The sequence below is a fragment of the Oncorhynchus kisutch genome, linkage group LG13, assembly GCF_002021735.2.
Source record: "Oncorhynchus kisutch isolate 150728-3 linkage group LG13, Okis_V2, whole genome shotgun sequence".
NCBI classification, from domain to species: domain Eukaryota; kingdom Metazoa; phylum Chordata; class Actinopteri; order Salmoniformes; family Salmonidae; genus Oncorhynchus; species Oncorhynchus kisutch.
The window spans coordinates 56,996,925-57,012,855 of NC_034186.2; the positions used below are offsets into that span (position 1 = coordinate 56,996,925).

Here is a 15,931-nt window from a genome sequence, read left to right on the forward strand (position 1 = left end):
GGAGCTTCAAACGGACTGTGTGTGTGTGTGTGTGTGTGTGTGTGTGTGTGTGTGTGTTTGCACGCGCTTTAAAGTAGTAGCTGCAGTGACATTGTCACACCAGCATAGCAATGGGTTCAAACAAACCATTGAACACTTTAGGCCTTAAAATATACTAGCTACAAGAGAGCAACAACACAATTTAGTAGCAAAGGAATCTATTTTGACACAAAAGCACTCTGTAATATAGTCAACTTCCTATCTTTTTAACTTTCCATAATTTAAATGAAGACATAAGCAGAATTAGAGGGTTGCTAGCCAGGTACCAGCTCTTTTTGTGCCGTCTTGCCAACTCCTATGGTGATTGGCGTGACAAGGTGCCTAGATAGCACAAATCAGATCTGGGACCAGACTAAAGGACTGGCCCAGTACCCACCTGTACAAACACGGTGAAGAAGATTTCGGTAATGATGGCGGTGAGGAACATGGTCCTCATGGGGAAGAGGTCCTTGTCTAGCAGGTAGCCCAGGGAGAAGGCGATGGCCCCTCGCAGGCCACCGTAGGCCACAATGAACTGGTCCTTGGTGGTCAGCTTGACGATGCGGAACTTGTTGATGATAAAGGTAAGGCCCACCACGCCTGAGAGAGAGAGAGGGAGAGAGAGCGCACAGAAGTGAGTCAACCTCCAAGGCCTTTTATCTGACTGACTCCATGTTTACTCCCTCCTTACACACAGCCAATACCAGCCTCATTAGAACCTAAGAAAGGTTAAGTATCCACTTTCCAAATTGATCAAAAGCTTCTGAGAAAGAGGAGTAGAGCCCACAAACTACATTGGAACACACATTGTGAAACTAGCAGATTATAAGAATCAAAAACTACAGGATGTTTGGTGAGAATACAGAATGGTCAATGGGGATAAAAGTGCAATGTCAAGTCACTAGGTTTCAAACTAGCAAGTGAAGTCAGATGAAGGTCTGCTTTGAATCTATCTATAACTGCAGAAATGACATAATGCTAACCTTTTTTAGGGATGTGTATCTGACGAGTCTGTTGACATCTGGGGCTTCCTTGATGTGAGGACCAAGTGGAAGTCACAAGGGGCACTTCCTCTAATAGTTGCCTCGTTACCTAACTGAAATGTAGTGACTGGAATTTCAGTCTGGCTCCCAGAATAACTATCCCTTGTCAAATTGAGAATGTAAAAAAAAAAATCTGTATCGCATCATCTACTGAAACAACTTGATCAAATTATGACAAACTATGAGAAAGGTAGGCAATGTCACGTCATTTCTCTCACTATCTTTTTTGTAGAGACTGGTACAGTACCGTGAAGAAGGTGTCTGTGTCCGACTCACCAATGACACGTGACACCAGACAAAGGATGACTGTGACGGAGACAAAGGTCCAATTCCAGGCGTGCGGCCCGGCCACCGTGGCCACGCCCAGGAAGATGAAGATGAGGGTCTCGCTCACGCTGCTCCACATCTTCAGGAAGTACTTGACGGTGGTGTGGGACTTGTGGGATATGTTGGCCTCCACGTAGGGACGCATCACCGCGCCACACGCAATCAGCCTGGTGAGAGTGAGAGAGTGAGAGAGTGAGAGAGTGAGAGAGAGTGAGTGAGTGAGTGAGAGAGAGTGTGAGAGTGAGAGAGTGAGACACACATGGGATGATTATAAATGTTCTCTAAGAAAGAAACCTTTTCTTGTCTGACAACGTCCCATCATTTAATGTCTATTCTGAATTGTAGCATCTTAGAACGAAAACTCCGGACACAGAAGTACGTTTTAGTATTTAATTGGAACTTAATGATTCATTTACTGGCTGCACCAGCCGTAAGCTACCAGAGGTTCCCTGAGCCAGGAAATATGGCAGACATTTAAAGGGCTACGGATATAAGGAAGCAAACTCTATATTGTAACATAAGCATTTTGCTACACCCGCTCGTTATAAGACGTGCTAAAGTGTGTACGTGACCAATAGATTTGATTGGATTTGATATTGATGCAATATAGTGATGGGGGGCGGGGGGGATTGTTACAGTTACACGTCACAACATTATTTTTGGACGATATTATATCGAGATTTGACTCCAAGTATCGATTTCTGTTACTGTAGGTAGCATTAGATGGCGCTAGTCAATTGTACTTGCACCAAATGGTGATCCAACGTGTCTTTAGAACTTCTATTTCCCTGACTGTTCAAAACTAGTTCTCATGCCCTCTCTTTTTTTTATTTAACCTTTATTTAACTAGGCAAGTCAGTTAAGAACAAATTCTTATTTACAATGACTGCCTACCAAAAGGCCTCGTACAGGGACAGGGGCCTGGGATTTTAAAAAATTTGACAAAATCAATATAGGACAAAACACATATCACAACAAGAGAGACAACACACTACATAAAGAGAGACCTAAGACAACTTAACAAGGCAGCAACACATGACAACAGCATGGTAGCAATACAACATAACAACAGCATGGTAGCAGCACAAAACGTGGTACAAACATTATTGGGACAGACAACAGCACAAAGGGCAAGAAGGTAGATACAGCAATACATCGCACAAAGCAGCAACAACTGTCAGTAAGAGTGTCCATGATTGAGTCTTCGAAGGAAGAGTGAGATAAAAATGTCTAGTTTGAGTGTTTGTTGCAGCTCGTTCCAGTCGCTAGCTGTAGCGAACTGAAAAGAGGAGCGACCCAGGGATGCGTGTGCTTTGGGGACCTTTAACAGAATGTGACTGGCAGAACGGGTGTTGTATGTGGAGGATGAGGGCTGCAGTAGACATCTCAGATAGGGGGGAGTGAGGCCTAAGAGGGTTTTTATAAATAAGCATCGACCAGAGGGTCATGTGACAGGTATACAGAGATGACCAGTCTTGTCTCTGTGCAGCAGACATTTAGTGAGCAATAGGTTTGGAACATCCAATTGCCAGTATCGAAATGCAATACATATCGGATCGTGAGAATCGCAATACAAATCTTATCGGAACTTAAGTATAATATCGTATCGTGAGGTCCCCGGCAATTCCCAGCCCTAATACAATCCTGCCACCTATTGGTAAACATAATACTTAACATAACTTTTCCAGGGACAACATTTATAAGCATGTTATTATTGATAAATCAGAGCGCTCGTGAATGAGCCCTACAACCGCGCCCGGAAAGCGCCCTCCATTCACCTTTTATGGTAACAAAAACACCCTCATTTGCGGTATGATTTGAAAATGTTGGAACTGGGCCATGATAGTTTCTAAAAGAAAGCGCAATGGCAAATGTGATCCCATTTCTGTAGAGGTGTGGGCAGAAGGTTTGAATCTTTTGCAGTGCCGCCTACAGCCAGTGCCAAACACTGGCCACGCATTCTGCAAGATTGCAAGGACAATCAAACTAATTAAAAGTAGCCTAAATGCTATAGCCCCCACTTCTATGCACAAGACGACTTGTTGTTCAATATTTGGTTTATCAACACATGACTGTGTTTCGATCTCCTGCCTTGGTATAGGCTCAGATTATATAGGCTATGATGTCGCACAGCACTGTAGCCTACACACTGTCAAATAGGCTACTGGTCTATTTACTTTCGAGTACGCTTGGCTATTGAATGAGCAACTGATAAACGGTAGTCTACTATTTGTTGTGTAGCAGGAATAAACCAGTCACGTCAGCAAAGGAGAGACATGTTCTGCCATAGGATAATGACTAAGGCCTATATAGCAAAATAAAGACGTTAAGACTACACGATGCCATGCGATCGCCTTGCCAACGGCAACTGTATCAGTTTCATCATTAGGCCTACGTTTCACGGTTTTCTCCTAGCCTACTGCTATTATAATAAATCCCGTGCATCAAACACTTCCTTTTCCTATACAATTAATCAACCACTAGAAGCTGTGCATAAGCATGGTCTGAGCTGTACGTGGAGAAACGCACTTTGCCACAAAGGGAAAACTCTGCGCACAAAAGGTTAAGTGTCTTTTTTTTTGTGCCGCACACACACTTTTGATAAATGAGGCCCCATGTTACTACATGAATCCAACTACCTACAGTTTAACTATAGGCTACATTACATGCAGGTTAACGCTAATGACAAAGTTATAGCCTAGTACTTCATTGACATGGCATAGAAGGTAGTCACATCAACTAAACAGGTCAACAAAAACTATACTGTATAGAAGAGAAAAAGTATTTCACATACAGTAGAGCCATTGCAACAATATAGTTTGTTTTGGAAACTATACTGTAAGAGCTTATGAAACAAGGGCTCCATTTCCTCATCTTGTTCCATGAGTTAACCAATGACTCACTGTGATTGGACGTATGGATCCCAAGTGTCTAGCGTGAGTCAACCCTCCTCAGTGACTTTAAGGGCAGCCATCTACGTCATTCCCTTACATAACACACGGCTGTTTGTCCATCATTTCCGCCCAATTTCACTCCGGGGAGAGATCTCATATACAAGCAGTGGACAAAAAGCACTATGTACTAATCCAACTCCTCTTTACGATGGAAGGCACGGACGGAGTACCAACAGGCCTGGGAACAGACTGTCCGACAGTCCTACCATTGCTCCTGTAAAACCCGCCGACGGGAAACTCAACTCATCAGCAGCACCGATGTTTATGATCCATATTCCATAATTCACCAGCTTTTATAAAAAGCAGGAGACGAAAGCGGAAGAGAGGAGAGGAAGGGCGATGGGCCAGAGGTGTGACAGGGGGCTGTATATTGAGCGTTGTGTATCCCTGCTCTGGGCTGCACATCCGTTGGCCTGTCACGACATGTAGGTGAGTTACTGCCATTTTGATAGAACTCGTAGAACTGTCCTTGGCTGGGACAGACCCGGTTACATTGCATTTATTTGACCATTTAGTCATGAAAAGAAGCTAAGAATCTAATTCAGTGTACACTTATGAGAGAGATCTTTTTCCAAGGAAATGTAAAATATAACGCACGAATAAGACACAGAATCAATGGTGTTGCTGGACCAGCCGGACAGGTTGAAAAGGTCATGCATCACAGCCACTCTGTCAATGCATTGTAAACACTAAACCTCCACTTAGCCTCAGCCCAACTATAACTCTCATGGAAAGTTATTTTTTATTATCACCAATATCTATGATTTATGACAGAGAGAAACTCAAAAAACCTTGGCCACTAGGAAGATCGTGAGTGAGTGAGAGAGAGAGAGTGCGTCTGTCTGTCTGCCTGCCTGCCTGTCTTGTCCTGCTTGTCTGTGCGTACCCCTCACCCCCTACTTACGCCATAATTCCAGACAGGTGGAACATCTCCGCCGAGAGGTAAGCCATGTAGCTGTAAACGAACATGAAGAGGGGCTCGATGACGCGGGTGTGCGAGGTGAACCGGGAGGTGAAGGCCGCCAGGATACCGTAGATGGCGCCCACGGCGATGCCGCCCAGCGACACAATCAGGAAGCAGATGACCCCGAGGACCACGTCCATCGGCGTTACCTCACCTGCGCCAGAGTACTCCTCAAACAGGTGGTATAAGACCTAGAGGGGGGGGGGGGGGGGGAGAGACCTTTGAGACATGGCTCAAGTGTACAGAGAATAAGAGCCCACGCCCGAGTGCTCCTCAAACAGGTAGTATAAGACCTATAGAGAATGGAGGGGGTTTGACAATCGAAAATATATCTGTTTGGATTCCATTGGTAAAAGCATGGTGCTAGCACCCCAGGGTCATGGGTTTGATACCCGCTGGGGCCACAATACAATGCATACACTCCCTGTACTGTGGATAAAAGTGTCTGCTGAGTGACATATAAACCAGTGATATTATGTGGTCTAACGTTCTGGTATAGTCGCTACCGGAAAGATATACGTTTGCATAATCTCTCGTGGACAGACGCACTTAATAAATGGTATCATAGCGTCTGTCAGGCTGTGGGATGCGACAACTAACAGGGAACTTTTTCCCGGGGCCCTGATTTTCTCGGCACTGATAATTTGGCCAAACTATTTTAAGTGAACTGGTCCCATCAACAAGAGAGCCCAGCCCGTGTGTGAGTATAATCAGCAGAGCATAAATATAGCAACAGGAAACGTTGTGCCTCATAATATATGCCACACAGCACACGACTTTATCCAATGCAACTTACAGCAGTGTATGTGATGCCTCCTTCACGCAAGGACGCAACCTGCTAAATAAAACACTCTCCAAAATGTACTTTCTATTTTCAATGACCAACCAATAAGAGAGAGATGATCCATCTCACAACTGTTTCAACAGAGGAAAGAGAAGGAAGCCATGAGAGAAGATCATTGAAAATAGATTAGGGCACTGGGGGGGGCCCACTAAACTGGGTCAGCTTTCGTACAAAGGTCACAAATCACCAAAACCTAACCAACCAGACCCTGGCGAGGAGCTAAATGTTAGCTAGAAGGTATGAAGTTAATATCCAGTGACAGAAGTATGGTGGGATTTTCCTAAAAGACTAGGCCTAATTCAAATTGGGCTAATTTGGTACTAGGCTATTCTGATTTTAGGCCAGTCCAAACCAATATCCTGTCCACAGAAATAAGAACACAATCACAGGCCAACTAACAACTGAGTCCTCTTCATATAGAGGACGAATGTAGCCTACTTTTGAAAATATAGTTTGGTTCAATTATATTGTACTGCATAGCATAGTGCTGTATAGTATTGTACTGCATGGCATTATCTGGTGGGGGGGGGGGGGGGGGTGACCCTGACATGATTGAACTGTAATTCATTCATTGATTGACTAGAATTGCATTGTACTGCATAACACTAAATACCACCCTATCCACCACCCACTCACCACAGTGACGGCATCATTGAGCAGCGACTCTCCAAATACCAGAATGTGCAGCAGCTCGTTGATGTGGATCTCCTCAAACACAGCCAGCACGGCCACCGGGTCCACGGCCGAGATGATGCTCCCGAACAGCAGGCAGGGCAGCAGCTCCACCTGGCTCAGGTATGTGCCCTCGATCTGGCACACGGCATAGAGGAGACCCCCTACGAAGAAGGCGTTCCACAGGGTGCCGACCACAGCAAACATCAGGATGGTGCCGATGTTCTCCATGAAGGGCCGGATGGGCAGGAAGTAGCCCGCATCCAGGATGATCGGGGGGAGGAGGCACAGGAAGAAGAGATTGGAGTCCAGCACGGGGGGTACCTCCTCGCCCGCCAGCTTGATGAGGCCGCCGACCAGGAGGCCCACCACAATGAGCAGACAGGACTCGGGCACGATGCTGGACAGCCGCGGGATCAGGTGGAACCCTGAGGGAGGGAGAGGGTGATTAGATGCATTGTTCTCGTTCATTGTTCTCATGGTTTACACTTTCTAGGCGGCATCTCGAATGTACCAGTCACATGAAACTTCCAACTCATTGACGATAAGAACCAGAAAATAATCACCAGTGACTCACTAAACCTGTTTGAGTTAAAAGCCCCACCAAATGCATATTCCGTTTCTAAGTGAGCCACCACATTCATAGTGCTTAGTAAAGGTCCAGATACTGCCAAATTCAAATGGATCAACTAGTCGTATTAATTACCTAATTTAACATGGCAGTACTTGATTTCACATATGCACTTTCAACAGTCCAGAATACGTCTCGTAGATAAGACTGGTGGGTGAGTATGCACAGGGGAAACAAACTTGATAGCTGGCCAGAATCTGCAAGTTAAAACAACCCTGGACATAAAATACAGGAAGTGACAACAAATAAAAAGGGCCAAAGAACCAGGAACAGAAAACGAGAAGGGTCTGCTGCATCCTGGCAATGTCACATAACACACACCCACAGTAAAATCACATGCATTTCCTCAAAAGTGGAAATGGATATGCAAAACAAATTCCTCACAATGTTAATCGCGTGACTCCATTCAAAGAGAAACCATACACAGACAATAGGCCACATCCACTTCCATAGTAATCACAGGACATCATCACCAAGGAAAGTTGACTGAAAAAGGTTCACTTCAACTTGACGTTAACTAGGCCTAAAATGTAACAGAAAATTATACAGGATGTGCCAATAGCACTTTTTCTGATGGTTTATTTCCTAATCCCATTGTCTTTGGGATTCATTTCAAGTAAACTATCGCAATTAGCTGCCATGGCTCAAGGCAACAGTTTGCTTGTCTCAACATAATGCATGCTCAGGTAGGCTAGCCTAGTCCTAGGGCCCAGTGTTTCAAAACGTTGTATCCTGATGAGAATGAAAAAAATCCTAAAACATAATTCAACTTTGGCATTATGGGGTATTGTGTGTAGGCCATTGACACAACCTCAATTGAATCCTTTTTAAATTCAAGCTGTAACACAACATGTGGAAAAAGTCAAGGAGGTGTGAATACTTTCTGAAGGCACTGAACACTGCAGTCAATTTAACATAATGAACCTTTGGTTTTCAGATGTAAGATTTTTTATTTTATTTTTCTTGGTTGTAGGGCCTTTCACCTTTCTAAATCCACAGTGAATCCAACCTTCCAGTGCGATGGAGATAATTCAGATTTTCGGCTTCAAAACTACACTCTTAGGGAAAAAAAGTTCTAGAACCTACAATGGTTCCTCGGCTGTCCCCATAAGAGAACCCTTTTTGGTTCCAGGTAGGAACCAGGTACGTGCCCTCTTCACGACTGTCGATATATGGTGCATCCCTAATTTCATTAGAAGAAAAATCCCTGATATTAAAGTGTGGGATGGCACGTTGGCAGCCCTTCAGCGAGGGTAGCGGTGGCACAATGGCAGCACCATCTGGTCAGGCTAGGGCAGGGAAAGGAGATGAGAGGCAGGCTTGAAGGCAGGTAAACTTCCCTTCTCCAACACTCACGCCTCACACACTGAGCATAGTAAATTAGCATGTCATCATTGGCAAATTAGACAGTTACATAATGATCAGGGTCCTTATCACTGTCAGAGGTTTTCAAGAATAAGTGGTCAGGAGAGGAATGTGTGAAAAAGAGCAAGCGTTTACGGTGGGAAACAGTACAGTCTGTGAATGATAAAATAATGAACATCGGTCATGTCTGAGCAGATGATGCCTTCACTTAGCCTGAACGTGCTCAGCAAACTGCAATCTCCTGGGTTTAAAGGTCATCTGATGTTTTTCATCAACTCCGTCAGCTGGAAGGCAACATTTTTAAGGTTTGGACACACTCTTTCACGGGCTAAACAAGGCCATCTCTATGGAGTCCAGAACACTGACACACAAAGCTGCTGCTTTTAAAGTACTACAGTGCTAGCTCCGAGGAATTCCATTGACAAACGGCCAAGAGATGCCTAATCTTCCCAGAAAGAGATGCGTGGTGCTTGGGGCACTCTTCTCCGTTCAACTGGCTTCGTAAGGAAACTGGCACCCTTCCACAATTCAGAGGAAGCATCTTCACCATGTGGGCGAAACAAAGGAGTTAAGATAACACTGACTGCTTGGAGGATACTACAAAAGGCTCAGGCTAGATTTGAGCATCACTCGTTTGAGAGCTCGACGTGTACCATTCTCACTCCGAGACCTGTGTTTAAGCATGATCTTTTGGAGCCAACTAGTGCTCTCAAATCATATCCTGATGTCAACAGCAGATTGGAGGTGTATTCAAAACATTGCTGACTTAGCTAGCTAACATACATTTTGGGAAAATGTATATTAAGTGGCTAATTAGCTTGCTAGCTAGCTAGTGTTAGCAACATTTGGGTGTTCAATGAGAGAGCTAGTTAACCAGATGAGCTAACAAGCAATGTAACGAAAGTATAATTTTCAATTTGAAAAATCCTCCATCAACAGGCTCAGCATTTCAGGGATCACAGTAGAAAGTGCTCTTGATGCACCATTCAATTAAGTCATTTAAACTATTCATTTTTTAAAGAAAACTCACTGGCTATCATGCAATTTAAGTGCGAGTTTGTCCGAAGGTGTTGAACTCGATGACAGTTGCTATCCATCGGAGCACTGCGATTGGTTGCACAAAATTCTGGGATGGGGCTTAGTAAAGGGTCAATTGTACTCCTCTGACAGGCTAATTATTCCACCGACTCAATATAATAGATAACATAGAACAAGGTTGCCTAGGAAACCCACAACAGTGATTTATGCCAAACTACTTCTGAGGAGCTGTCAGAATGCCTTAGTCACTTCCACACTTCCACTTCCATTATTTCCTGCCGATGATGCATTGGACTGACCGCATCACCCTCTGAAGAGCCCTGCGGTTGCAAACCGTGCAATCGCCATACCAGGCGGTGATACAGCCCGACGGGGAAGTCTCAATTATGCATTTGTAGAAGGGTATTAGGGGCCCAAGCCACATTTTTGCCTTCTTCACAACACTGTCGTGTGAAGGGAACATTAAAGATCCTCAGTGATGTGCAAGGAACCCTCTCCACTGTGGCCCTGTCGATGCATGCTCTCTCTGCAGTCTATGATCGCTCCTTCATTTTGTTGACGTTGAGTGAGAGTTTATTTTCCTGGCACCACTCCGCCAAGGCACTCACCTCCTCCCTGTAGGATGTCTCGTTGTTGGTAATCAGGCTGTTGTGTCATCAAACTTGATGATTGAGTTGGAGACGTGAATGACCACACAATCATGGATGTACAGGGTATACAGGAGGGGACTGAGCACGCACCCCTTTGGGGCCCCCATGTTGAGATTCAGCGCGACAGAGGTTTGATTGCCTACAGTCAGGAAGTCTTACGACCCAGTTACACAAGGAGGGGTTCAGACCCAAGGCCCTGAGCTTAGTGATGAGCTTGGAGGGCACTATTGTGTTAAAAACTCTCTGGAGGTAATGCAGTCGACATTTGCCGTTCGAGGTATTCCAGATCGGGAGAACAAAAGGACTTGAGTTCCTGTAAGTTAGCCCAATCATACTCCTCCACCTGTTTCCCGGAGAGTTCTTTGTTCCTGTCCTTGCGATGAACCCCTCTGGTTGTATGGACAGGGACAATCTATTCAGAGAGAGCCACGATTCGGTAAAACAGTATGTTATAGTCCCTTATGTCTCTCTGGAAGGAGATCCTCACCCATGAGCTCATCTACTTTATTGTCCAGGGACTGAACGTTAGCGAGTAATATACTCAGAAGCGGTGGGTGGCATGCCCACCTCCTGAGATTGAATAGGATCACACTTCTCTGGTGGTGACATTTAGGAGTTTCACCTGGGATGAATGTGGCTGCCTCGGGCAGTTCAAACAAAGGATCCAGGTTGAATGTCTGGTGAATGACAGTAGGTAATAGTACTAGAAATGTTCTGAGCAAATACTCTAAGAAATAATACCAACAAAAATACTGCAAAGTTGGCTAGGAGCTAGAAACTGGGTGGCCATGTCTGTCGGAGCCATCTTGTATCACACCCTTCAACATGAGAGCAGCCCCAACCAGTGGAAAAATCCAGCACTAGTACATAAGAGCTTGTTGGACGTGTTGCTAGCTGAAAGAGAAGTACAAACAATATTGTAACTTTGGAGTTAGAGCTGACTAACAAGAATATCTTTGCTATCAAGCAAGGCATGCTTGTTACAAATTAGGCCTCTAGGGACTAATGCTCTAGATTTCTGAGGGGAGGAAGGAATAATGCACTTAAGCCCATCACAAACTGTTACGTCTGTTTTAGCATGCTGCCACTGACTCAGTGAAAATAAACCCCCCATTTGTGTGTATAAAACACACTCAAAAGTCTACATAGCCACGGGGTGTTTTTGATAGGGGATCCAACAGTGGATGAACATAAATAAACACTATCATACACAGAATGTAGCAAATAGTGTTTAGATGAACAACATAAGTCTCCGGGTTCATATAGATTTAGTAGTTTTTTAGTAATTTCAGAATCAACACTGTCGTCAATAGTCAACAATACTAATTTATGTAAGCAGAACTCAAACTCAAGTTATTTGGCTCCTTAAGAGCCTAATATAAGAGACTAATATTTAATCCCAGTACTCATGGTTATTAGTAGTAGATGTATAGCAGGGTTGGAGTCAATTCCATTTCAATTCAGAAAGTACACCAAATTCCTATACCAATTGTTCCTCAATGAAAAGCAAATTGGAATTTCAGTGTTCTTCCTGATTTGAAAAGGAATTGACCCCAACTCTGATACATAGCCTGCAAAACATAGTCGTGTGCCTTCTATTTCCTCTGAGAAGTGACTCTGATCCGGAGGAAAATTTGGTTCAAGGACTCCCAACGATCCATAAATAACCTGGCAGCAGCAACAGGTCAAATTCCAGAGATTCAACAGGGAACCGGATACCAAGTTGTATGTGTGTCAGTGACTGTGTGTATTGGAAAGGTCTGAGCTGTCAGCACTAGGTCTGCCGCATCTCCGCAATGCATTTTCTGATGTCTAAGGGTGTCACTCCATGTTACGACATTTCTCAACATGTTGTTCATTTCAGTCATGTCAGTCAAAAGACTTGCCTTTCAGTCAGTCGACTTCGGTACAACATACCATGGGGAGTCACACTCTCGCGATTTCGGTTTAAGGCTCTAGAATCACGGCCGACAAGGCCAAATTAAATCTGCCTCACGGGAAGCCCCGCCTTCCACAGGTCATAAACGTGAGGCTCAGATTCATTCCTTCAATTATTCCGCTCTTCACCTCAGTTGGAACAGGAATGAATCACGCTACTAAAATAAACAATTGGAAAACGAGACTTACGTTGTGCCAAATAAAACTGTCCGTTAGTGGCAGAGCATGCTCACTCCCTGGACGTTGTGTGCTGAAGTTGGTATGGTTTCCTAATCAGGAAACATGTGTTATTCCTCTAATTGCTTGGCCTGGCTATAGCAAGAAGTTAGATGGCGAAGCTGACCGAAACGACGAAGGCTGACAAGCAGGATTCGTGTTTACGACCATACCCCAATGAATTAAACCCCTAGTCTATTTACGCACCGGTGCATCAATCCACACAGAACAAAAATATAAACGGAAAATGCAACAACTTCAAAAAAGGTTTTTCGGAGTTAATCAGTCAATTGAAATAAATTCATTAGACCCTAATCTATTGAAGTCTCATGACTGGGAATACAGATATGCCTCTGTATCTGGTGTGACCACCATTTGCCTCACGCAGTGCGACATCTTCTTCGGATAGAGCTGATCAGGCTGTTGATTGTGGCCTGTGGAATGTTGTCCCACTCCTCTTCAATGGCTGTGTGAAGTTGCTGGATATTGGCGGGAACTGGCATTAGCATATGCATACCCATACCATAACTCAACCGCCACCATGGGCAAATTGCTCACCCTTAAGACACCATACACGCAGTCTACCATCTGCCCGGTACAGTTGAAAACACTCACTTCTTCAGAGCATCAGTGGCCATCGAAGGTTAGCATTTGCCCACTGAAGACGGTTACAACGCCAAACTGCAGTCAGGTCAAGACCCTGGTAAGGACGACAAGCACATAGATGAGCTTCCCTGTGACGGTTTCTGACAGTTTGTGCAGAAATTCTTTGGTTGTGCAATCCCAGTTTCATCAGCTGTCTCAGACGATCCTGCAGGCGAATTAACCGGATGTGGAGGTCCTGGGTTGGCATGGTTACATGTGGTCTGTGGTTACGAGGCCGGGTGGACGTACAGCCAAATCTCTAAAAGGAAGTTGGAGGTGGCTTATGGTAGAGAAATGAACATTCATTCTCTGGCAACAACTCAGGTGGATATTCCTGCAGACAGCATGCCAAGTACACGCTTCCTCAAAACATCGCTGTGATGACAGTGCTTCTACATTTTGTTACGCAAACGGGGTACTACATCAGCCATTGCCATAACCCATAAGGGGGCCGGGTTTCATGCAGGCTATTCAGTCTAACAGAAGCACAACATGTGTTAGAAGCTTGTCCCATGTTTAATGGCCCTCTGGTACTCTGCGTTCTATGATGTTCATGGGGTATATCACTCGGTCCACAAGGGGGCACCTCTGCCCATGGGTGGCTCATTACTGGGATTCATTACTGATTCCTGCCTGTAGTCCACTAGTCCCTATGAGGTGTCTTGTGATACAGGTTATGGGCTCTGTAGGCGATTGGTGGTGGGTAGCGTAGTCGAGGGAACAAGCAAGGTTGGCCACGACCATGCTATTATCCATCACACAGTTTATGGTTCATATGAATCCCGAAATGAGTGGTCTTTCTCCAGCTCAGCGCTTTTCATTCCTGAGAATTAGATTCAATTACGAATCATCCGTCTTACCACAAAAGGGGTTCATTTTTCAGAGCTGTCTGTCCCATTCCCAGCTAGGTTACAAGGTGCTTTGTCGCCAGTAACCATGACTGGTCGGTAGTGTAACCTTCATGATAAAACATTTTCCCTGGGTCTATTTTTATTTAGTGCATGCGGCCAGCCGGTTACCAGAACGCATCTTACTGCCTAAACCGAGTGAGGCTTGTTGTGACAATAGTACCCCCAGGTGGCACTGCCAATCGGTGTACGCCACTGATCGCCGGCCCAGAGTGGGCCAGTCTTTAGGCAAACCTTGACATAAGACAGTTTTTCTTCAACCCCAAGTGTTTACGGGTGTCCCTCATAGGAGTTCGATGAAAAGTGTCCCTTCCCCACATTCAGACACACATTTCTAAAGACTGGTGGAAATGATAAAAGAACCAAATCTCTCAAAGTCCCCAACGTGGCATCCCGCCCCTTCCATATGTTACTTCATGGAAGGCTTGATGTCTGCTCCGACCAATGGTGCGCATGCGTAGTGTCGTCCTGGATCATGCAAACAGTGACATGAAAAAAACTGTTTCCTCCCCCATGCTTCCGCAGCATCATCACGTCGACTGTTCCCGAGGCCTCAGCTCAAGTTGAGGGAGGAAATATCCTCCAGACTCCAGAAGCAGGCAATCCGAGTGGTTCCTATGTCGAAGACATGATATTGCACAAGTCAATATTGTGATTTTGATGCGAATTCGATGAATTGTGCGGCCCTAAAAACAGGTATATACACATTACTATAAAAATGAGCAGGTTCCGGTTTCCAAGCTATTACAACCTGTTGCAATGACTTAGTAAAGCATCTACACTACCATTCAAATGTGTGGGGTCACTTAGAAATGTCCTTGTTTTTGAAAGAAAAGCTAATTTTTTGTCAATTTAAATAACATCAAATTTATCAGAAATACAGTGTAGACATTGTTAATGTTGTAAATGACTATTGTAGCTGGAAACGGCTGATTTTTTATGGAATATCTATGGAGGCCCATTATCAGCAACCATCACTCCTGTGTTCCAATGGCATGTTGTGTTAGCAAATCCAAGTTTATAATTTTAAAAGGCTAATTGATCATAAAAAAAAACGTTTTGCAATTATGTTAGCTCAGCTGAAAATTGTTGTGCTGATTAAAGCATTAGACTAGTTCAGTATCTGGAGTATCAGCATTTGTGGGTTCGATTACAGGCTCAAAATGACCAGAAACAAATAACTTTCTTCCGAAACTCGTCAGTCTATTCTTGTTCTGAGAAATTAAGGCTATTCCATGCGAGAAATTGCCAAGAAACTGAAGATCTCGTACAACACTGTATACTACTCTCTTCACAGAACAGCGCAAACTAACTCTAACCACAATAGAAAGAGGAGTGGGAGGCCCCACTCCTAATGATCAGTTAGCCTTTTAAAATGATACATTTGGATTAGCTAACACAACGTGCCATTGGAACACGGGAGTGTTGGTTACTGATAATAGGCCTCTGTACACCTATGTAGATATTCCATGAAAAAATACAAAATATATATTTATTTATTTTATCGGTTTCCAGCTACAATAGTAATTTACATTAACAATGTCTACACTGTATTTCTGTTCAATTTTATGTTATTTTCATTTTCAAAAACAAGGACATTGCTAAGTGATGCCAAACTTTTGAACGTAGTGTATCTCCAGGAAAAACTCCAGTCTTCAGATCAATTTCATTACAGATCATTTTGAGTAAATAAGACGAGGCCTGCAGGAAAAAGGGCA

At 44.2% G+C, this 15,931-nt stretch overlaps 1 protein-coding gene across 1 annotated transcript in view; it reads right to left on the reverse strand.

Annotated features, from left to right (window-relative positions):
• Window positions 1–15,931, reverse strand: part of LOC109877270 (sodium/hydrogen exchanger 1) — a 62,187-nt gene that overhangs the window by 29,868 nt on the left and 16,388 nt on the right. The window contains exons 2-5 of the mRNA XM_031786608.1: window positions 6,787–7,250; window positions 5,247–5,497; window positions 1,338–1,555; window positions 416–618 (exon numbers count right to left, since the gene is read on the reverse strand). Of these exons, the coding sequence (XP_031642468.1) occupies window positions 416–618; window positions 1,338–1,555; window positions 5,247–5,497; window positions 6,787–7,250 (1,136 nt within the window). The remainder of the gene's footprint in view (window positions 1–415; window positions 619–1,337; window positions 1,556–5,246; window positions 5,498–6,786; window positions 7,251–15,931) is intronic.